Below are 24,489 nucleotides of genomic sequence, written 5' to 3' on the forward strand. Positions count from 1 at the left end.
CTAATGGAACTTTCGACCCTTGAGAATTCAGGAGCAACGCAACTCATGATGGATTTGCGCTATAAACCAGACAGCATCTCATGTGTCCTCGCTGCTCCAACGGTGTACAACATGGAGGCTCACACTGTCCTTCATGTGTGGTTCTTTATGATGTCCAGTATATAATCAAAAGACCAATCGTCTCCCCCTTGATTGCTTTGAAGATGGTTCTCTTAGTAAACCATATGAAATCAAGTGAATTGACCCACGTGAGCCAAGGTCTGACAATAACGCGACGATAACCCACGTTTGTATTGTAGGACAAAGTTTGTGTCACTAGAGTGCGCACTCAACCCTGTTACGTGTCTGGATCAGATGCGATGCTGAGCATCAAATAATGGGGTCTGCTCTTCATCTCTCTGGGGTGTATATAAAAAAAAGTGATTGGTATTTCTCGACAGTAGCCCCGGTATCTAAATCATATATGATCCAATCAAATTAGGAGCCTCATTCTCAAATGTGATAGATACCTGGATAGGAGTCTGGGCTGTTATTGACCTCATGTTGTGTTCTGTTTATTGGTTTGATTTATATCCTTTATTTAATGCCGTAAACGATAATACTTCCGATGATACTGAGTTTTTTGTCTATAATTTTGCAATAATAATACTGTAATCTTCAATATCTCTACTTTAGCCTTGGCTACAGAGCAGCCTCAATTTGTCGGGGCATAGACTCTTCATGGTCTCGAAAGCGTTCCACACGGATGCTGGCCCATGTTGACGCCAATGATTCCCACAGTTGTGTCAAGTTGGCTGGATGTCCTTTTGGGTGGCGGACCATTCTTGATACACACAGGACATTGCTGAGTGTGAAAAACCCAGCAGTGTTACAGTTCTTGACACACTCAAACCAGTACACCTGGCACCTACTACCATACCCCATTGAAAGGCACTTAAATATGTTGTCTTGCCCAATCACCCTCTGAATGGCACACATACACCTCCATGTCTCAAGGATTAAAAATCATTTAACACATTTCCTCCCCGTCATCTATACACTGATTTAAGTGGATTTAACATGTGACATCAATAAGCCTTAATCAGTTGGCGCATGGACTTTACAAGGTGTTGAAAGCGTTCCACAGGGATGCTAACCCAAGTTGACTCTAATTCTGCCCCATGTAGACTGAAAAAAATATTCATGCATGGCAAAACACTGTCAAAAAATAAATCAAAAGGAAGTATGTTTGGAAGTGTTTGTCCTACTGTATATCTGAGAGATATAAGAAAGCTAAGGAAATTATGGTGATACATTTTTTACCCTTATTTAACCCGTTTTTGGGGCCAAAGGTACTGCCATAATTCCATTATTTTTTTAAACTGGTACCAGGTTTCATTCAGACGAGTCTTGTAAGGCTTGACACTAAAGACATTTTCACGAGGAGAACAATTTTTGGGACGTATTATGGGGGTCTGACATATGCCGCAATACCCCATAATGACAAAGTGAAAGCAGGTTTTAGAAATGTTTGCAAATTTATTGAAAAGGAAATACATAAATATCCAATTGACATAAGTATTCGCACCCCTGAGTCAATACTTTGTAGAAGCACATTTGGCAGCGATTACAGCTGTCTTTCTTGGTAAGTCTCTAAGAGCGTTCCACACCTGGATTGTGCAACTTTTGCCTATTTTTATTTTTTATTCTTCCAGCTTTGTCAAATTGGTTGTTGATCATTGCTAGACAACCATTTTCAGTTCTTGTCATCAATTTTCAAGCAGATTCAAAACTGTAACTCAGCCACTCTGAAACATGCACTGCCTTTTTGGTAAGCAACTCCAGAGTAGATTTGGCCGTCTGTATTAGGTTATTGTCCTGCTGAAAGGTGAAATCATCGCCCACTATCTGGTGGAAAGCAGACTGAACCAGGTTTTCCTCTAGGATTTGTCCTGTGCTTATAAACCCAACGGGAGCTTTTTTATCCTGAAAACTCCCCAGTCCTTAACGATTACAAGCATGCCCATGACATGAGGCAGCCACCACGATGCTTGAAAATATGGAGTTGTACTCAGTAATGTGTTGTATTGGATTTGCCCCAAACATAACACCTTGTATTCATGACAAAACTTTAATTTATTTGCCAATTGTTTTGCAGTATTACTCTAGTGCCTTGTTGCACACATGATGCATGATTTTTTAATATTTTTATTCTGTACAAGCTTCCTCCTTTTCACTCTGTCAATTACGTTGATGTTGTGGAGTAACTACAATTTTCTGTAAATGTTTTAAAGTCACCATTGGCCTCATGGTGAAATCCCTGAGCGGTTTCCTTTCTCTTCGGCTGAGTAAGGAGTAAGGAAGGTAAGGAAAGTGAGGAAGGTAAGGAGTAAGGAAGGTAAGGAGTAAGGAAGGTAAGGAGTAAGGAAGGTAAGGAAAGTGAGGAGTAGGGAAGGTAAGTAGTAAGGAAGGTAAGGAAGGTAAGGAGTAAGGAAGGTAAGGAGTAAGGAAGGTAAGGAAGGTAAGGAGTAAAGAAGGACGCCTGTATCTTTGTAGTGACTGGGTGTTTTGATACAAAGTGTAATAACACCATGCTCAAAAGGATATTAAAAGTATTTATTTATTTATTTGTACCCTTCTACCAATAGGTGTCCTTCTTTGCGAGGCATTGGAAAACCTCGCTGGTCTTTGTGGTTGAATCTATGGTTGAAATTCACTACTCGACTGAGGGATTTTACAGATAACTGTACGTGTGGGAAACAGAGATGAGGCAGTCATTCAAAAAGCATGTTAAACACTATTAGTGTCCACGCAACTTATTATCTGACTTGTTACGCAGATTTTTAGTCGTGGACTTATTTCAACTTGCCATAAGGGGCTGAATACTTATTGAATCAAGACATTTAAGCTTTTAATTTTTAGTTAATTTAGAAATCGAAAAACCTAATTCCACTTTGACATTATGGAGTATTGTGTGTAGGCCAGTGACACAACATCTCAATGTAAACCATTTTAAATGCAGGCATTAACACAACAAAATGTGGAAAAATTCAAGGGGTGTGAATAGTTTCTGAAGGCATTGTAAACTGATGGCTGACGGCTGCTCTGTTGCACAGGATTGTATAGGACGTTGTCTAATTTGAAACAAAGGTAGAGAGTTATGATGTAACTGACTCAACAGAACCTCATATCGACAGAATTTACATACGCAGTATTTGTGTTTAGTGAGTCCTCGAAAATAGAGGCAGTAGAAATTACGAGTTAAATACAAGGTGCGCGAATTGGACTGTATTGCTCAGTTGCTGTCCTGCCTGAGCATTCGAAATGTAACGAGTACTTTTGGGTGTCAGGAAAAATGTATGGGAGTAAAAAGTACATATTTTCTTGTGGAATGTAGTGAAGTCAAAGCTGTTTAAAATATAAATAGTAAAGTACAGATACGCCCCAAAAATACTTAAAGGTATATCAATATCAAATAATTTCTGGTTAACAATGAAGTATACCTTACTGTGATTGTGTTCAATTAAAATGGTCAAAAAGAAACAAAAATAATTTATTGCAGACAGCAATTTCTCAAATAATTTAGCTAGAACTGTCTGGGAGAGGTTTGAGTAGGGAGGGGAAAACTGGAAATGAATTAGCTGTTTTTGGTAAAGAGGTTTGGAAGTCTCTTTCTTATTGGTCTATTAACTAATTTATTGCATGGTGATGCATCCAATCCATGGAAGGCCAAAACTCCCTTCAGCCAAATCAGGCTGACATTTCAGGTGATCTTTTCAAACAGCTCTTACATTAAAATGGCATTATCATAATTTTCACAATTTCACAGTATTATTCCAACCTCATAGTGTGGAAATGTATATAAACGATAAAACCCAGGAAATCACGTTTTTGACTGCACTGGGCCTTAGTAGTAACCTAAGTAACCTTAGTAGTAACCTACTTAAAAATATTTTGACTTAGTTATTTTACACCTCTGCTCAAGGGTGTGTGCTATGAGTTTAGTGGGTCTAGGCTAGGCTTTTTTATTTTAGCCTAGGCTTTTTTATTTTAGCCTTACTTGGATTTAGTTTGGAGAAAATTATGAAATAGTCTCTGATAAACAACTCTTCTTGACGCCAAGAGGGGGCTCTTCGAAACTAAAATCTGTGATTCGTGCCTCAGGCATTTTTGTAAAATGGTTTATTTACTTCAATGTTATAGTTGACGTCAGCTTTTTTTCTGATTGGCATTAGCTTTAAACTTCCATTTAATTCAATCATGAGATATAAAACAATTATAACAACGAATTCATTAAATTGAACATTAAAATGTTCGATTATAATTTGAATTAGTATATTTCGTTTTTTGTTTTACATGTAATGTGATGGGCACACTTGCCTATTGCGTACAGGTTACCGTTCCCGCTGTAAACAACAGTCAATGACTTATATTGATGATTAATAATAATAATAAGAAATATATATATATTTGTAATAGGCCTACCTTCAATACTTGTAATACTTGTAATAACAAACTAATGCATGTACAGGGGGATATAATTCAAATATCTGATATAATATCGAGTTTTTACAATGAATAAGTTGTAAGGCACCTATAATTCAACTCCATAATAAAGGCCTCCTGTTATTAGTGCAAATATAATACGTTTATGTTAAAGTCAAGATATAGATAGTTCGAGCAGATTTTGAATTGACCGTGCTGCTTAGTAGGCCTACAAATGCACAGACTGATGTGCACACTAGTAATAGAAATACTGGGGTGGAGAATGCATTCCAAAAAGTTGGTTGATAAATAATAGATACAAAACATTTGTTAATGATGAATTTAAACGAAACTATAGCCCCATTTAGTTATGGCCTGTAAATGTGCCACTATCTGGCATAGGCTGATGCATCAAGCCGGAACATGCATAGGCTACCAGTGGGCAAAGGATTATTCAATCACAAAGTATTGATCATTTCACAATATGTTTTTTAAAAAGTAGATTGTCTTTTCTTACATTATTCTCTGTGCAATTGCAGTTATCCAGTCGTTGCAGGTGAAATTTACGTTTTTTTCCCCGGATTGATTATTGCCTAATAGTCAAACAGTGTCTGGTGTATTGAACTTTCCAATGACTGTGAAAACGAATGAGTGAATTGACGGATGAAGATTGTTTTCATAACCTGTCCTTTCCGATTAAATAGTTACATAACAGGTCGTCAATAACATTATATTGACTGTGGATAATATGACCTAAAATAATGACAATGAACAAACAAATATGTGAAATCCATTTATAGTATTATTAATGTTTTTAAACGCGTTTGAAAATGTCACTTAACTATAGACTCGTTTTATCTCTCTGCCCCTATATAATTTATAGACCTATTGTTAACTAAATTGCCTTAAAGAAATGCTGTGCAAAATTGGAAAACCTTTACTTTTTCAAACCCTTTAGAATGAACATACTGTGTTTATTAAAGGTCCAAGGTGCATTTGCTGAACCCTTCAAATGCTAACGTGGCCATATTTCACTCTAACAACATTCATACATCTCCATAAAATATTAGCGCGGAGGCTTGAAGCAGCACTCAATTTGATGACGTCTAGAGCCACGCGGTTTCCTCAGTCCAGGTCCTATCTCATGACGGAAGTAATGCAAAAACAACAATGATCATTTGAGTAATGAAAAAAAAAGACAGGTCTATCTGTTACACGGTTTAGTTGTCAGTTTGGACACGATGAAGGCTACCAGGGTAAAGATATCGGTGCCTCTGACCAGTGACAGTGATACAGATACAATCGCTTATCTGATTTTCTATTGAGTAGGCCAAGTGATACCATCTTTAAGACTCACTATGTTTGTCTTGACCCGATAACACGAAACCAAAATAACGGTCATTTCTATATATCTAAAAAAATGTATATAACAATTGTATATAGGTCTAAAACATTTGTTTACAGCATTTACAGACCATATCAAGATAACCCCACAACAACTAAACAGCCCAATGAATCCGTTATTAATTTCGACTTCTAAAACAGACCATGTAAGCTACGAATAATAGCAAAAATAGGAATTTAGTTTTCAAGTTAAGATGATACTTGGCTGCAAAATAATCCATTATTGTGGTCAGTTAATTTTATATTGCGCTGAAATAGATTTGATTAATACTTTTCTAAAATGTAAACCTTAGTGAAGTATGCCTAGTCTATATTCTTGTTATACATCCACAATCCAAAAACATAAAGAATGCTTTTCAATAAATACTGGATGCCTCTTCTAGAAATGCAAAGGCTATAATCGCATCTTGAACCTCCTGCAAATCACTGGTAACAATGAAATCACCATACAGCATAGTTGCATTGAGTTTAATGTACTTACATTGTCATCGGTAATGGGTTATATTGTAAATAAATCGTATTTGTCAAATCTTGAAACAATGATTTCTACCGTATGATGCATCATTAATAGCAGTACAAGACGATCTTGATAGAGTGTGGCTTTGTCCAAGGGACGCACATGCAAAGTACCCGAGTGTGTTCCCTCCAATCAGAGCGCTCTCTCCCTCAATATTATCCAATGGGAAATATGTGCATGCAGGTTGCTGCACGGTTATCAGTGCATCCCGCTTCACTCACGCCATAGTTCGAGTCAATTTACGAAGAAAGCCGACCCTTATGGTCACCATCAAAACAACTAAAAAACATAATCAGATCCTTCGACTTGCTAGAGGATTCTCGATGTGGACGCATGCGGCAAACTCACCATTGACAGTCTGAACCGGAGAGACATTTACAAAAAAAATCTAACTCTTGTCCGACAACGCAAGATAATTTCTCTCCTAAAGAAGTGTTTTTGTTTTCTGAAGTTTCAACCTTCAGTGGCTGCGGTATCCAGGATATACTTCAGAAGCTCCTGTAGTGAGTGGCCTTTGCTTATCGACCAGTTCAGTGCCTTTATATTTATTACTTTCTCCGGTTTATTATTATATTTACGCGAGCAAATTTGGTGGTTCATGCTCCCAAATGTTAGCTGTTGGGCAGATGGATGCTAACAGGCAGAGTGCTTTCGTCCTAGGCAGTACACCGCTGGCAGCATTGCACAACATGACCGAGATGAAGACGTCTTTATTTCCCTACACTTTGCAGAATCATGCGGGCTTCAAGGCGCCTTCTCTCAATAATTTGAGCACACAGCTTGCCCTGGGGACACCACATGGAATTAGCGATATCTTGGGTAGACCTATCAACTCAGCTGGACAGCTGCTCTCGGGCTTTCCAAGGATAAACGGCTTGGCCACCGCAGGAATGTACTTTAACCCAGCAGCCGTTTCTCGGTACCCGAAGCCCCTGACGGATCTCCCAGGAAGAGCACCCATATTCTGGCCTGGAGTGATGCAGAGCTCCCCTTGGAGGGATCCACGAGTGCCCTGTCCTGGTACGCTTGTTATCTGGCTGTGTATAAGTGCAAAAATGTTTAAATGCAGCTATACAATATATATTACTTTTTGAATGTAGACATCTCTTGAATAGCCTAGGATACTTGTTTACTTGTTCGGTAACCTATGTTTTGGTTCTCCTTGTAAATAACTTATAAAAACTACCTATACATAACGAATTCGATGGGCTATCCATTTATATTGGTTTCCGTTTTAATTCATATTCTAAGCCTAGCTATGATAGTCAACACGATGTCTCTCTCCAGGAGTAAACTCGTGACAACTGTTTACTACTGATGATGAAATACTAATCACTGTTGTGTTTACATATTTTTGACTAGACTCTTCAATCTTTTTTGTAGCTCAAGCAAACATGATGCTCGACAAGGATGGAAAGAAAAAACACTCCAGACCAACTTTTTCTGGACAGCAAATTTTTGCATTGGAGAAAACCTTTGAACAGACGAAATACCTTGCTGGCCCAGAGAGAGCTCGACTGGCGTACTCTTTAGGAATGACTGAAAGTCAAGTCAAGGTGTGTATCATTACTTGAGTCTTTAATTTTTTTTTTTTTTAACATTAATTCATTTATAAGCCTAAATGTTCATCGTTTTAAAATTAAAATTGGTATGTGGCAGTTATGTGTGTAATGTGTGTTTTTCTCAGTTATTATTATTATTAGCAGGCTTATTATTATTGCGAATATTGTTAACATTGGTGGTATTTGCCTATGCTGTTATTATGTTTTCATTATTATGCAATTGGAGCTATTAGTAACATCATGTTTTTTTTGGCTCCAACTCAGATAGTAATAACTTTTATGTTGGAAGAATAATTACTACCCACTAAATATGCCTTATAATTGCATTTATTAAGTGTTTAATTGTATGTTATTGCTTCTCCCAATAGGTATGGTTTCAAAACAGGAGAACCAAATGGCGAAAGAGACACGCAGCGGAAATGGCAACAGCCAAAAAGAAACATGATTCTGAAACTGAGAAGATGAAGGAAAGCTCGGACAATGAGGATGATGACGAGTACAACAAACCTCTGGACCCTAATTCAGACGACGAAAAAATCACAAGACTTCTGAAAAAGCACAAGGCTACAAACCTTTCCCTGATCAGTCCATGCAGCAATAGCTCGGACACCTTGTGATGACAGTGACGACTTGTCGTGAAGAGACTGAAACACTCCATGGTGCTTCTAAAGCTAATTTAACCAGGGTATAAATTGTTCAAATGGAAAGAAAGGGTGCTGATGGGTGGTGTGAATGATTTATGTTGTACAAACGAAAATGTAAGTGAGATGTATATATTTTTTACTGAGTAAGTTATGTTATTAAACCAATGTAAACAAGACATGGCAGCCTTTCCCGCAAATCCCGATAAGCATATACCCTCGCAATATTATAGCTTCATTTTGTTATATTATTGCCGAATAATGTTACCCATCTCTCCACCTTTTACCATTCTAAATTCAATACAGGTACATAATGTATGAATGCAAATGTTGTAAATTATAATGTAAAAAGCTTGTTTTAACGATTTCAACTCCGTTCTATAATTTGAAGGAATTTATGTTTTACCTCATCAAACAAAGATAGAGAACTGGACCATCGTTTATGTTGGAATAAGAGTATTATTACTTCTGCGAAGATGGAAGAAAAACGTATTATGAATAAATTATTTAACAAGCTTTTGTTTTTGAACAGTTTATCTTCACTGAAATGACTCTTAATTGAATAACCACGTATTTTGACATTGATCGGGACCCACTCAAATACTGAGAAAGACGGGTCTAATAAATTATAATTAACGGAAACCTGTTTGCTTCTTCTATCCAAGACAGTCTGAGATGATTTGGATCACTTTTGTAAACCTTGCTTACGCAAGATGGAATAGCTCAATGTTAGATGCGTTGGTGAAAGTATAGGCCTATACTAAACTAATAGGCCTAGGTCTTGTGAAATTGGCCAACAAGGACAAACTATAAATTACACTTGACATTAGACTACTTGTAAATGTTAATCTCAATATTATACTTTTCTTTTTTACAACGGTGTTGTGAATGATGGTGTTGATTAGGCCTAAACAATGCAATGTCTATACAGGGAGTCCATGAATATATAGGCTACATATAAAATCCGTATTTTTTTTTCCAATTTTCTCAACATTTCAAAAACGAAATTGTCTACATTCACAAACCCAGATATGGTCATTGGAATGGAGAGTTGTTTATAGGTTATAGCCTCCATATGTTTGCGTTACAACCCCAAATTATAGTCTACTTTGTTTGCAATTATTAGAGTTTGAAGTGTGTAGACTACGTTATCCCTTTTAAAGTATATAGACTTCACACATCTCAGAACAGTTTATTTTGAAATAGTGATTTTCTTTGGAGCTAACGCTCAGAAGTGTAGTTTGGACTTTTGGTTATATTGATTGATTCGGGCTCATGCATGCTTAAATAGGAGAGAGAATGACTACTCTACAATGTAGGCTATATTTAAAGCACAAATCAACACATTTTCAGAAAAAATATATAAAATGTCCATAGTGCTATGCCCCTACAGGCTAATTAATTAAACTGCATATTGTACTGTATTTTGTATGCATTTCAGATATATGATACCACGTTTCACTATTGCCCTATTACATTTATTGGTTAGAATATAAATGCACTGGTTCTAACTTACTTGAAATATAGAAATTTCCATTTTTCATTAATCCATAACTGTTTTCTATATATGTCTAACACGGGAAAATGTTTTCGGCGTCCACACAGGCAGCCCAATTCTGACCTTCTTTCCTCCACTAATTGGTCTTTTTGGCCAATCAGATCAGCTCTGAAAAAGATCTGATGTGATTGGTCAAAAGACCGAAAAATGATCAGAATTGGGCTGCCTGTGTAAACGCAGCATAATAGGCCAAGAAGGCCAGTATCCATATCCATATGCAATATCCATAGGACTAGAATTACCAAAGTGGAGACTTACACCTCGATCACACCGATAACGTCTTGGCATTTTGGTAAAAAAAAAAAATACACCCATTTCCAATGGAACGCCGCGTTTGCCTTGCACCATTGTATTACAGATGCAGTTCGTTCTGTGGAGCACAAATTGGATGTATCGAACGGCTTGACAGAAATGGTAGCAGAAGGTGAACGTTGAAATTTTGTTGCACACATGTCCAGATGATGCTGCGTTCATTTTGCGCAATGACTCTGTATGTGTGATCGAGGCGTTAAAGCTGCATGGTTTAACTTGATGTGATACCACGAACATCTTTGAAAACGGTCATCTCTACTTGCACCTAGCCTCTGTACGATTGTGGCCACGCATGCATGTTGAGCAAGTTTTTACAAATAACAAGACCTAATAAATCTTGTTGTGCGGTAGGCAATGCTGAAGTGATAGATGCGGTGGAATGATGACAAAACACCCATTGAGTTCTAATGGTTTTATTGCTTGAGAACCGCATAACCAACACTAGAGGCCATGACGTCAATGGGGTATAGAATCTCTATCTGCTGAAAGAAGTGAGCTGCAGCTTCTCATCACGTGACCAGCGGGAAAAACAAGCAGTTTTTGCCTACGAATCAAATCACACTGCTAAGACGACAAAAATTCAGCGGCAGTCACAAAATCATTTCCACTTGCGGTGATTTAGATGAAGAAAAAAAATAAAATCCTGGATCAATCTAACGGCTTCACACAGTCTGAACTCTGTAGTGTAGTAAATTAAATCAATAAAAGGAAACCTTCGCGTTTCATCAACAGCCTCCCCTAATCGCTTTTTAACGCTCGAACGAGCGATGAGAGGACCTTAATTTGCAACATTGCTGTGAAGGCTGTTGAAGGCTACATACAAAAGCAATTCTTCCTGGTCTTTACCGACTTTAGCGTTTTTTTTTTTGTTGTTGTATGTTTTTTTTTACAATGTATAATCAATACCTTTATCTATCAGTTGGTACTTAACTATTTTATGTTAACTCTTACACAATTCATTTCTTTGTACAATACTTGGCACCATAATGCAGTAACAAAAATAGATACCCAAGCCTATCTAAAAACATCACATTCAGAACCATAATATTATTACATAGAAATAAGTTAGAATAATAATAATGAAATAATGTGGGACTGCTATATATGAAACAATATCTTATATACTTACATGGTCTATGGCACTGCTTAAAAGATCCTTGGATAGGCTATATAAATCATGTTGGCTGAAAAGTTTTTTTTCTTTTCTTCTTCTCTCCATTGTAATGTTAGATTCAAAGGTCATGGCTGATGAAACACCCAGCAGCCATATTGTCTCCATATACTTCAGCATAACAATTGTGGTAAGAATGATAAATTATCTCTTTAAAAAGTACAGTATATAAAATGAGATTCAGCTGATGTGAGGCATGGCAGTGTTATGCACACAAGTCAGCAATGACAAATAAAAAAACCAACAATAAAATAAAATAAAAATGAAATTAAGTGAAAATATTTATCTATTCTAAAACAGTGGGACCACACAGTTTGGTCAGAAGAGAGAGAACAGCACTAAAACCATCAACAACTCTATGTTATACTGTCCAATGTACAAATAAGCCTAACAATATAGATATACAATTTTTTTTGCATTGCACTTTTTAAAAACATCTTACATACTGTATGGAAGTAGCTTCTATGTTAGAGGCGTACCTAAAATTGCAAATATGGTATCTAAAATAATGTAGTTATGACTCATTTCTATTAGAGTTTTGGCAACAAGGCTGTGACATGGAAAATAGTTGTCCTTCCTTTCTCTGGGGGAATAGGGTGCGTCGCAATTGTGAGGTCAGTAAGATGTGTCTTATCGCAAACATGTCTCAGGTGGGTAGTCCAGATACTGACGTGTTGTGTGGAAAAACAACAGCTTGTATGAATGAGGTGTTAGAACGACTGCAACTGGTCAGCACTGCTGAAAAGTCTGTATAAGGTCTTCAGTGTATGTGTGTGTATGTGTGTGTGTGTGTGTGTGTGGCGTTTGTGTGTATCCTGTGTCCAACTCTCGTGTTCTTCTCACAGAGGCGCTTCACGCAGATATCTTTTCCACCCTTTGGCACCACTTCCCTGACAAAATAAAGAAGAAAAAAACAGACGCAATGAGAATTATGCCTCAGCGTCAGGCATGTATTATACAAACAACTAAAAAAATGCAATGCAAAAAATGTAGGAAACCAAAGCCTAATTAATAATAACGACGGTAAAAATCTATAATTTATTAATAATAAATAAAAATATTTACCAAGACATCACTGCACGTTACAACACTTGTGCTTATTTGCATTAGCTTTACCTGCCCCGGTTGTTAAACGAAAGGACAGGTAGACAGGCTGCCAGACAGAGGGACACAGAGACAAATGAGCCAGTTAGCAGCAGTCCTGCCCTGAGTGTGAAGGGTCAAAGGCAAATGGGGCCAATACAAGTTTAAAGCTCTCAAACACACACAAAGACACACACCCTAAACTCATACCGGGGGGCACATATTTTCACCTGCGTGCTAACTACATTGGAAAAAATGTAAACATAGCAGAATGTGATTTTAGCGGGTGCATGTGGTTCTTGGCCTAGGTCTGGTGGAGTATCTCTCTGTACCCAGGTCCCCTCACACACACACATACACTACTGTCCAGTCCACAGTAAGTAATGATGAAAGACTGAGGAGTTCAGCTTTAAGGCGCCTCTCTCTCTGTCAGCCTAACAGCCACTGTCTGACACTACAGACTCGAGGGACTGTGTTAAATACTATCCATAAAGTCAGCATGACAAAATAGCCTCTGATCACAATATGACTGTTCACAGCCAACTTTTGGTTTCATTATAGGCACCTGCATAGGCAATTGCAGTAATAGGCCAGTGGAGTACTAGTTTTTGGTTATGATAAGGTAAGGTAGTTGGTACTAGTCATATTCTTTAAAAATCAAGGACTATACTGAATTCCATTCATTGAAAATGTCTGGAAATCCCAAATTCCAACAAAGTGCAAACTTAGTTTTCAATTGAAACAATAGAACATGGTAAAATAATGTACTCAATTTCACACATACAGATCCATACACAGACAGACAACCACCCATAAACGCAAACAGGCAAAACAACCCAACACAACCCAGAAGTGGGATAGGCCTGTGATGTTACCTTATGGTCCCCCATGCAGACGTTGGGCCCTATATTGTCATAGACCAAGTTCTTCTCCTCATTTTCAGGCTGAGAAAAAAAATAAAAAAATACATGAAAATAATTATATTAACAGTACTATAAAAATGTAAACAAATAACTAAAACATAATCGAAAGAGAAAAATGTTCCTCCCAAGTTTGCCAAATAATTTTATTTGTTGCCATTTCGAGGTCAAATAAGCATTATTCGGATTTCATTTTAACAATGTTATTACAAGTAAATTCTTATCTTAGACATTTCAAGCGGTGTCATTAAACCTGATCCTGAAGGAGCCTACAGTTGATTACATATGACTGATTTATAACTAACAGCAGAGTTTTAACAGAGTTAATACAACTTCAGAAAGTCAATATTGCACATTGTACTTGAAGATTGAATACAGTGAATGGACAGGAACTAAGGAAACCAGTTACCAAGACCATATTTACCTCCCAAACAAATGAGCTCACACAGCATATGAATGAATCATGTTTCCATATTTCACACAAAGGAAGTGTCAAAACACAGACATAAACCTCAGGCCTAGACTATAATAAATCATTTCTCTGGTAGAACTGAATACTTTTTAAAGAGCCTGAGAGCCGTCAGTTGTGACTAGGTGAGCGCAGCGCTTCCACTTGAGAAGAAACAACGAGTAGCTTCAGAATGGACCAGAAACTTAAATCCAAATTAACTTCAAACCTATCCTGCTAGTCTAAGGTCACTGGTGCGCTGGCGTGCACCGGGTACCTCACTCTACCTTTCTATAGGGCCACGCACCGGCACTTTCCCCAACCGCCTGCCAAACGCACAAGTCGCTGACTCCTGGAGCCCGGGATACATTCATCACATAGAGACTTGATCATTTACAAAGACAGCATCAAATTGTGGATTTTCGAGCTGCATAATCTTTAGACAGATAAACAAATTACCGGGGGCCCTCCGGCAGAAACAGAGCGCTCGCTCCGCTGAGCATTCATTACCGCACATCCACCCTCCGGCGCTGTGCCGCGCAGGCAGCGGGCAACCTTTGGTGTGTTAGGGCTCGGCAAGCAGAAAATAACATGGCGGCGAGTTAACCGACCATGCCATGATAGACGATGCCACGTGGACGCCTGTTTTTCAGGCCCATGTCTCTACAATCTGTAACGCTGTCTTGGAGTGACTGAGTGTGTGTGTGTTTGTGTGTGCACACGTGCGTATGCTCAGTGCATCATCAGCCAATCTGTGAACATTTTAACATTAGGCTCCCTCTACATTACAAGCAATTAACCTGTAATTGAGAAAATAAATAATTGTAGAACTACTATTTATGGACAATTTATAGCCTTTTTGTCTCTTTTTTAAAACTAATGATGAGGGCAAGTGTTTTGGAAAGGGGGGTTAGCCAAACCTTCTCCTAAAGCCACAGCAGATGAGAAGAAAGGCTAGTATGGATTTGTTATATTTTAGAAAGCCAACTTCCTTCCTCTCCTCCCTTCTGTGTTCTGGAGCTCAGAGATGTGAGTGTGGTTGTGTGCAGACTCCCACTGTGAAGTGGACCAGGCTTTTATCCTAGAGACTCCTGCACACCCCCAGACCATCAGATAAACGGCAGGCACAACTACAGTAGTACAGAAGAGAGGTGCTCCTGTGGAGGAAGGGATGCTCTGGTGTTGTGTTCATCAAAGATTCGCTCGTCGCCATGGATGGCAAGTTCCTCCCCGTACAGGGACATGTTCAATAGGGCACACCGTAGCAAAATGTTTTGCAGTGGACATGTTCAGGCTGTTTCTCTCGGTTTCACCCCATTTCGGACAATTTTGTGCCTACTGAACATCTGCCATGTCAAGGTGGCTGCCTTCACTTAAATTTACAGCTGGCCTCGCCGGTGTAATCTAGTCTCATTTATCACACCAGATGCCTTCCAACAGCTCTATTGTCATGGACCATCTCCAGCTTAATCAAGGGTGAGTATGCACTTTCAGACACAATACATTTCTCCTCTTGTCACCTTAAAAAGCATAGTAATCAAATAGGTGGACAAACTCAATCTATTCATTGGGCTGATTAAAGCAACAAACAAAAAAATGGGACACCTCCGCATAAACTGAAATGACAGATTTACCAACATTTTTTTTTTTTTACGACAACAGTCGCCACCAACAGGGAAAACTTACTAAAAAAGGATGCAGTTCTTAAAGTCGTGGTTACATGGAAAATGGTAAGTTAGGCTGATTGTAAACATGTTAAGAGATGCACTTTGCGAAGATGCCAAGTGCTGAAGAGGTCTTAGAAACAGTTTTGCATTATCCAACCCCAGATCCGCCTTGTTCTCTAAACATCACAGTCAGACGTGAACAACTTTGAGAGACTAGCATGGTAGATATTTCAAGTAATCCAGCAAACAACAGGGGAAAGACAACAGTCTGGAGCCCAAACTGGTGCCGTGATGACGGGGAAGGGAGGGGAGTGGTGGCAGATTGGTTGAGAGTTTACAATGCCTCTTCTGGATTTAGGCAGGGTGGTGGGCCACAGCTTTGGGTTCTGCCACTGTGTTGACTCTGAGAAAGAGCAGACAGAGGGAGCACAAGATCTCTGTCTTTACAGGGCCATTATGGCTCGCTGGCAAGCTAGAAGATAGGGGACATATATACTGTCTGTGTGGACCCTGGGCTTAAACTCACCGTATGAATATTCACACACAGTAAATCCCTCCATCTGGGAGTCTGGCAGAGCAGAGCAGAGCAGAGAGAGAAGAAGTGAGAGTAACAGAGCGGGTTGAAGAAAGAGAGAGAATGGAGGAGAGGTGAAGAAGTTGAGACGGAATGTGAAGGAAAGAGGAAGAGCAGATGCCATAGACCAAGGGTGTGACGCTATCCCCGATTGGCAATCCAAGATTCTACATGAATCTGGGATACACCACGGGGTGATGGTCTGCTAATGACTGTTTTTGGCAGATTGCCGTGTGTATGTGTCTTAGGCTTCTTAAAAACTCACCTTTAAGACCAGGTCTTTAGCTGTGGCAGACATAAGGACGCGGTCACACCAGGCAGGGCATCTAGTGTTCATGTACTGCTTTCCCTGACTGCTGTCTTCACTGTACGGATAACTGTGGAAACAAACCCCCCCCCCAAAAAAACACACCATCATCATACAATAATCAAGACTTCTGTGTTAATAAAGAGGAAGAAATACAAAAAGACAATTCTGTGTATTCTAAATTAGATTGTTAAAGGGATTCTTAGTTAGGGGCTAGAGCACAGAAAAGGAGAGAACACTGAATCTAAATCAGATACACAGCTTTGACTGTCTGGAAATCATCTTTTGATTAAACACACATGGATGGCTCAATCAGAGAAATGTTTACAGGCTCAGTGGATCTCCCCCACTCTCCCCCCTCCTCCCCCGCTACATCCCTATGCAGCCATCAAAAAGAGATTAGGGCTGTGGCAAATGGCCAAGTGAGATTGTATCTGGTAACAGGAGGAACAATCGGATGATTTAAGTAGCCCGGGCCCGCCGGGAACCTCATCGAGCCGATGCAGATTTACATTGTTGAGAATTCAATTTAGCCCTACAGCTCATCAAACTGCATTAGATTTACATGCCACCAATCCAATTTGTTTGTGCGGCTCATCAGGATAGGACCGGGTTTACATACTGTAATACCAATCCAATTTGCTCCTTCAGTGCTACACACAGGGCTCACCGTGGCGTAACGCAACACACGTTTCCCCCCGAGGCCAGTAATAAACGAATGACAAAATAACCCCAGCCGTCCGATATTATTCTCCATTGTCGAGACGCTCAGGTGACGACGTTAGAAGACTTGAAAGTAACAGTGCGATTATTATGTTTCCCTGTATGTATGTTTGTGTGCGCACACATCTTCCTGTGTATGCACGTGTGTTTTACACCATAATGTGACGTGACCCCCACCCCACCCCCCACTCCCAGTATTCTCCAGTCAGTCAGATGGGTCCATAGGTCCGAATGAGAGGCTGCTAGCACACAGCTATCGGATACATTCACCTAGCTAACTAGTGGCTGCTACGACACACACAGGCACCTCTTTAGGCCAACCAACCAGCCATGCTGTGCATGGCAGGCCATACACTGTCACATTGAAGCCATGAAGGGTGATTGTGTCACTCTCAGGCAGCCAGGCAGGAAACCAACTGCGCAAACAGAGGCCTGGTAAACACCTCCAGAGGTGCGCACGTACGCGCACGTACACACACACGCACATACACACACAGCTGCCACAGCACAAGGGGGGATGCTACAGTTGTGCCATGGCGACCAGTACGACCACAGACTGGGGACTACGGGAGGGCGGACCGGGGCGGGCGGAGGAATAGGGGACGAGAGGTACCCACATCCGGTCAGCGCACAGCACCCCCCTGCTGGGTGAACAAACAGGCCTGCAGAGAGGGCTCCTTTACAGAGCCTCCAGCCTCCATTTAGCATTAACGGCACGTTAAAGCATGTGGAAATGCAGCAGGTTTTGGTATGCTAAAGAAGGGTTGTTGGAGGGATCCTCCGGATGAAAGTCTTTCAAAGACGAGAGGAAGAATAGGACGAGGGATGCCGAGCGGCAGAGAGAGGAGAGGGGATAGAGAGGGCTCAGACAGTAAAGCGAGAGTGCGGGAGGAAAAGAGCAGCGTCATCAAAGTGGCTCGATCTTCAGTGGCTGGCCTAGCTACAGACTCTCCAGTCCATACAGGGAACTGGCCCTAAATGACTACGCGATCTCTCTATCGTAAGGGAAATAAAGGGAGTATCAACCTATCGTAGCAAATTGCTGTGGAGCACATTAACAAAAAACAAAACCACTATTACCTAACTGTTTTTGACAATGAAATAACAAATCGGGAAAAAGGTTATTAATCACCGTATAAGGGGATTAGCGATACTCAACAATGGCAATTGAACGATAATGTCTATCTGCAGGCAGTCTTACCCTACACTCCTCCTCCCCTTCTCACCGCACCCTCCAATGGCTCCAATTGAGATAACAGGTCCTAATGCAACAGCAAACATCAGTGGCGGCTTTGGGGAGCCCTGTGTGATTAATGTGTCCGATTAGCGCAGATACAAACGTATCTGAAAGCAAACGGGGCTAGTGGGTGTGCGCGGCCGGAGCCCGTCAGCTCCTATCGGTCTCTTATTGCCCGCAGCAAGACTAATTACACTAATTAAATGGGGCCGAGCTGATAAACTCAACAATCGCCCACCTGTGTGTATGAGTCTGCCATGTTCGCTGTGAGACGGAGACCCACACACACACAATCCGCTGGCCCAACTTCGGTCCCTCAGGTAGGCTACTGTGGTGCTGCTGCAACTGGCTTAACTACCTAGACCAGAGGTTCACCAGCAGATCTGCTAACAGCTTCTATGAACCACCTGTAGGTAATGCATAGTGCACTGTGAATATATTCACATGCATTCCTAAAGGTGGTTATAAGGAGCCGTGAGCTGTTGCCAATGCTTATATTGCAACCAATAATCACTATGGGATGACAGGAAGCATTGGAAATGAGGAAGTCAAAATGTGCACCTGCACACAATTGAAAACGTCCTCTTTTGTTGGGTTATAACCTCTAGTGTAAAGTTCACAGACTTTAACACGGGGAACTTCCACATATCCAACATGTCTCTCAAAGCCACCACACCATTACTCATTCTTCATGTGGGTGTTTAATGTTCGACTTCCTGCTGCAACATCACTCATAGGTTTTTTTTCTGGTGAGTGTGAAAAGCCTGGTCAGTCGTGTGTTTGAGCAGTACCAAGCATCGGCGACGTGAAACCCAGCCCTACTGTGTGTCAGTCAGACCTGGGTTCAAAAACTTTTAGAGTTGGCTCTAAACCTGCCAGATGGGTGGGGTTTGCATTTGCCCTTTTGCAGCTATCCTACTGGTTCCATTGCACAAGGAAGTTCAATTATTTGAACCCAGGTCTGGTATCACTCAGCCTCACCATCCAGAGAGAGAGAGCGGAAATGGGCCGGGCCAGGCCAGTTGGGAGCTTTTGTCCCCAAGCTGTAGTCACCCAGCACTGTCGAGCACCATCCCCGCTCTGTTGTGTCCAACATTACCTATCTCCTGGCCAAATTCCGTTATCTTGTTTTACATAATGACAAATAAGTGACAAGCCAAACAGGGGCCAATTGAGTGTGCCCGTATTTAACGAAGGGAATATAAACTAGTTAATATGGGCAGGGCAGGGAGCCAGAGATAAGATTGGTTAAAGTATGAATGACACACGGGCAGAGGTAAGGAGGGGCATCATGGGGCTAATGTCACATGACTCAGTGTCGATGGGGCTGTACAGACGCAGGGATTGGCTTAGCCGTCAGGTTATTTTCTTTTTACGGTAAAGTAAACTTTTTTCCCTCCCAAATGACTCACCTCTCCCGCTCCGCCATATTTGTTTACCGTTACCAGGGGAGGCTTGGCAAAGCAAAGACGGAAACGAGGAGCGACACACCTCAATTTTCATTCACAAAGATCAGCCGCACAAACGGCTATCAATAAAACTCCCTGAATGTTTGCTCCACATTTCAGGGTTGGAGAGCTCTCCGTCACAACATTGGCCCAATACAAACACAGTGTCAAATGCCACAGGTTACTCAGAGGTGGTGTGTGTGTTGGACAGACTGCTACACTCTGTGCAAGAGTTTCTGTATCGGTGAAGAGCTGCAACTATTCAGCAGCCCCCTTTCCACTCAGGAGGAAGTCTTGAGCGTCTGTTTAACCCTCTCTGTACCAGAGCCATTTAAACAAAAGGCTCCCTCTCATCCCAGCGAAGCATCAGCCCAGGGAAGAAGCACACAGACACACGGCCATTGTACATATATATCCTACAATAGCCCCTTCCACATTTTCAATGGATCCCCAGCAGTTAGAACGATGGATGTGTTGAGAGTGTGAAACAATGTTCCTCTTCAGCTGATTGTGTGTGATAACGCACAATCTCATTGACACTCCAGCAAACAATATCAGCTGTGTGCGTGCCTTAGAATCTCTCTTTTGCGGCGCTAAAGGAAACAGTTGCTAACGGACATCTCTGGTACCCCATAAACAGTCAAGCGCCTCCACCGCAGTAGACAGGACTTCACTTGGCTTGCACTGGCCATCAGATGCACAAGGGCACACACACACACACACACACACACACACACACACACACAACCACACACACACACACAGTCTTTGGCCCATCGTCATAGACCTGCCATGTTTGGAAAATGTATGCTAACATGCCAAGGTTGGTCCCGGGGCGCTCCCGGCTTCCTGTTAAACACCAAACGGTGAAGAGACAACTGTTTATCAGCCCTCCTCCTCGCACACCCTGGCCCTCCTCGCCTCGCAATCCCCTGGCCACTTTGCTCCTCTCGCCCCTCTCGCCCCTGGCCTGTCTAGACTTGGCAAACACAGACTCATGGGACTGGAGCCATCCTTCCTAGCTCAAGTGTCTTCCCCTCCTTCTCTTGTTCCACTCTCACTATCCCTCTTTCCTCCTCCCTCTCGGAGTAGTCGACTCACTGGGGCTGTACACTGATAGAGTTAGAACGCCAGTCTGTCTGATGTCGCTCAAAAGCTCCCTCCGAGCCCATTCAGGGTAATCTGGTTAAAGCAGGAATACATTCTTCCCCTACTCTCTCATTGTTCACTGAATTTCCACCCGCTCCAGGTTTAGATTACATTTTTGCATCGATCTTAGACCCCCCCCCCAAAAAAGAGCAAATAAATCAGATAACGGGCAGTACTAAAAGCATTCTCCTAAAATCAATCAAAATATATGAATAACATAAGTTACTCAGCCTCCTCAGATGTTTTGGGGAGATTACCTTAGTTATGCTATTCCAGCAAACATAATCAGAATTGTACCATTTCAAGTACACCATTCAGTTATTTTGTGTCTTGGGTCCATGCTGTCGTTTGTTACAAAGATGATAGTCTTTGTAATATCATCTTTTTGGGGGGCTCTAACTATTTTTATCACAAGGTTCGTTTCCAATTGATAAACCCGTCTTACCGATATCGCATTTGAGCATACTTGTGTGTACGAGTGTGTGTGCTTCTGTGTGAATGGGGATACCCCGCAGCCTATCAGCGTGCGGCAGCCGGCTGGCACCAGGTACAACTCTCGCGGGCTACGGCGAAATTCCACACCCCAGTGGCCGAGTGCTTAGACATGTCACGGGCCAACTTTGACAGACGGCTTCTTGAAGCTGGAGCGATATTATATCTACAGCTTGTAGCACATTCCAGAAATGCAAACATGATGCACCAGAACGTGCGGGACAGACACTGAAATAATGTACAGTCTCAATAACACTATAGTGTCTTATTCTAAAAATGGAATGGAACCTCCAGTTTGGGGTGGTTGAGCTTTTACTGCAGCCTGGTGGAGGTGAAAGAGGATCATCATTTTTTTCCTCTCTCTCGCTGCTACATATTTTCACAAGCTCATACACACAGCTCTGGCCCTGTATTCATAAACGGTCTCAGAGTAGTAGTGCTGATCTTAGCTCAGTCCCCCACCGTCCATACAATCGCACTCATTATTATCTAAACAGGCAAAACTGATCCTGTACCAGCACTCCTCCGCTGAGACGCGTTGAGAATACAGACCCTGATCCCAAAACTAAAATAAGTGAGGGTTTGATGACATCTTTATCCCCGGCACCATGCTAACTGACCTACAGCAACTAGGCTATGGTTATCCAATTACATAGGTGGACAAAGACTTCCACATGCAGGATTAATTCATAGAATAAACCATATTGAACAGTATTGATTTCTAGATTGAATGTAAGCAAGCATGTGTGTATGTGCGTGCGTGCAGGGGGCCTCTGCGGCTTGTGATAAGGGGAGTAATAACCTCACAGATGGTGAGGGGCTGTTCCGGAGCAGGCTATGTGATCGAGAACAATCATTGTGTGCTTGATTGCTCATGGAGCACAAGGATGATCTGACAGGGGGAGGGGGACAAGTATGTATGCGGTGTGTGTATGTGTTAGTGCAAGTGTGTGTTATGTGAATGGGAGAAGGTTGTTTAAGTTTAACTAGGCCATTTCTACTCATTAACCGCTGACAAGGAAGTGGCTTGTATCAGACGCTGAGTGGATTAAATCAAATTTCATACGCTATGCCCAGGTTTTAGCAATTTGATTCATCATGTCCCCATTAGGTGAACATCATTCGTATTCTTTCACAGCAAGCCTGTTCATTGACTCGGCAGGGAGACGATGATTCAATATTATATTATGGATAGATAGGTGCAAATGTCACCGAGTGTAAAAGGACAATAAATCCAGATGTCACTTATGCAAAGCGATGTAAATGGGGTCCCTGATTAAGACACAGAGTAATTTAAAAACAGTGACTGGCAGGACCTTGACACACACACACTCTCCACCGGTCCGGCTCCACACCCGCCACCAGAGCAGTTTATCAAGTAATTATTGTTTGATTACAGCATTTCATTATCTGCACTGATTGAGTCACGAGTGAAAGGTCAAGCGCCATTATCGCGCCACCGCCAAAACATATTCCCACACAGGCCGGTGTGTGTGCTTGCCCTCCCTCTGCTCTGAAAAGGGCTAATTGCAAATGCATTTGTTTGAGGAAGAGGAGACGAGAAGGACCCCCCTCTCCATGGTCCCCCAACTCCCACCGCGACGGAATATCAATGCAGTGCTCTTCACACACACAAGCAAGAACAGACACACACATACACACAAATACACGCGCACACGCACATGCGCACACACACACACCCACCTACCCAGGGGAGCAGTTTAGAAGCACATCCAATCATACTAAACAATTGATAACCATCAAACATATATTTGGCACAAACAAAGCCATTTGGCCCAAGAGGGTTGATTGAGTAATGTTAAGGCCCCATACCATTAATGGAGCAAAACATCAGCCTGTTTGTGCACTGCTGATTTACTCTGCTCGTCAGTGACGTGGTGCTTTAGTAAGGTTAGTAGTAAGGTCCACTTCTTTTTACAACACATTCTTACCCATGGATAGAATGAGTCCTTCCAAAAAGTAATGATTTGTACACCGTTAACTGAATCCTGGATAACTAAGTGAATACCTACTGTGACTAAACACATGGTTAGAATGCAAGATGAAGGGTATGAGGGGTAGGCACACCATTTCATGGCCAATGATCGTGAAGGGCAGAGAGTAGGCCCTTTATGGGGTAATAGACAGGGGTAGTAGGTAATATACAGGACAATAGATAGTTACTAGTAGGTACCAATACAGGTACCAATTAATGTGCAGGGTAATAAATTCAGCAAAAAAAGAAACGTCCTCGCACTGTCAACTGCATGTATTTTCAGCAAACTTAATGTAGATATTTGTATAAACATAAGATTCAACAACTGAGACATAAACTGAACAAGTTCCACAGACATGCGACTAACATAAATGTAATAATGTGTCCCTGAACAAAGGGGGGTCAAAAGTAACAGTCAGTATCTGGTGTGGCCACCAGCTGCATTAAGTACTGTAGTGCATCTCCTCCTCGTGGACTGCACCAGATTTGCCCGTTCTTGCTGTGAGATGTTACCCCACCCTTCCACCAAGGCACCTGCAAGTTCCCAGACATTTCTGGGGGGAATGGCCCTAGCCCTCACCCTCCGATCCAACAGGTCCCAGACGTGCTCAATGGGATAGAGATCCGGGCTCTTCGCTGGCCATGGCAGAACACTGACATTCCTGCGAGGATGATCAGCTGTCCATCCTGTCTCCCTGTAGCGCTGTCTTAGGCGTCTCACAGTACGGACATAGCAATTTATTGCCCTGGCCACATCTGCAGTCCTCATGTCTCCTTGCAGCATGCCTAAGGCACGTTCACACAGATGAGCAGGGA

The 24,489-nt window shown here is 41.4% G+C and overlaps 2 protein-coding genes across 5 annotated transcripts in view; one reads left to right on the forward strand and one right to left on the reverse strand.

The window, feature by feature from the left end:
- Positions 1-6,594: 6,594 nt before the first annotated feature.
- On the forward strand, positions 6,595-8,767 carry nkx6.2 (NK6 homeobox 2). 2 transcript variants are annotated; one of them, XM_024424918.2, is made up of 3 exons: positions 6,595-7,405; positions 7,748-7,941; positions 8,316-8,767. In XM_024424918.2, the coding sequence occupies exons 1-3, from the start codon at positions 6,994-6,996 to the stop codon at positions 8,562-8,564; spliced, it is 855 nt and encodes a 284-aa protein (XP_024280686.1). In that variant the 5' UTR covers positions 6,595-6,993; the 3' UTR covers positions 8,565-8,767. The 2 variants fall into 2 exon arrangements, with proteins under 2 accessions (XP_024280686.1, XP_024280694.1); XM_024424926.2 differs by having other exon boundaries at positions 6,596-7,405; positions 7,769-7,941.
- Positions 8,768-10,855: 2,088 nt separating this feature from the next.
- LOC112253060 (inositol polyphosphate-5-phosphatase A-like) overlaps positions 10,856-24,489 on the reverse strand; it is a 185,894-nt gene continuing 172,260 nt past the window's right edge. Inside the window, exons 13-16 of one of the 3 annotated variants that reach the window (XM_024424939.2) lie at positions 16,587-16,698; positions 13,588-13,656; positions 12,746-12,782; positions 10,856-12,519 (exon numbers count right to left, since the gene is read on the reverse strand). In XM_024424939.2, the coding sequence (XP_024280707.2) occupies positions 12,482-12,519; positions 12,746-12,782; positions 13,588-13,656; positions 16,587-16,698 (256 nt within the window). In that variant the 3' untranslated portion in view covers positions 10,856-12,481. Of the gene's footprint in view, positions 12,520-12,694; positions 12,783-13,587; positions 13,657-13,759; positions 16,151-16,586; positions 16,699-24,489 lie in introns of those variants that run through there. The other 2 variants (XM_042323055.1, XM_042323059.1) reach the window with 2 other exon arrangements.

The sequence above is a fragment of the Oncorhynchus tshawytscha genome, linkage group LG01, assembly GCF_018296145.1.
Source record: "Oncorhynchus tshawytscha isolate Ot180627B linkage group LG01, Otsh_v2.0, whole genome shotgun sequence".
NCBI classification, from domain to species: Eukaryota; Metazoa; Chordata; class Actinopteri; order Salmoniformes; family Salmonidae; genus Oncorhynchus; species Oncorhynchus tshawytscha.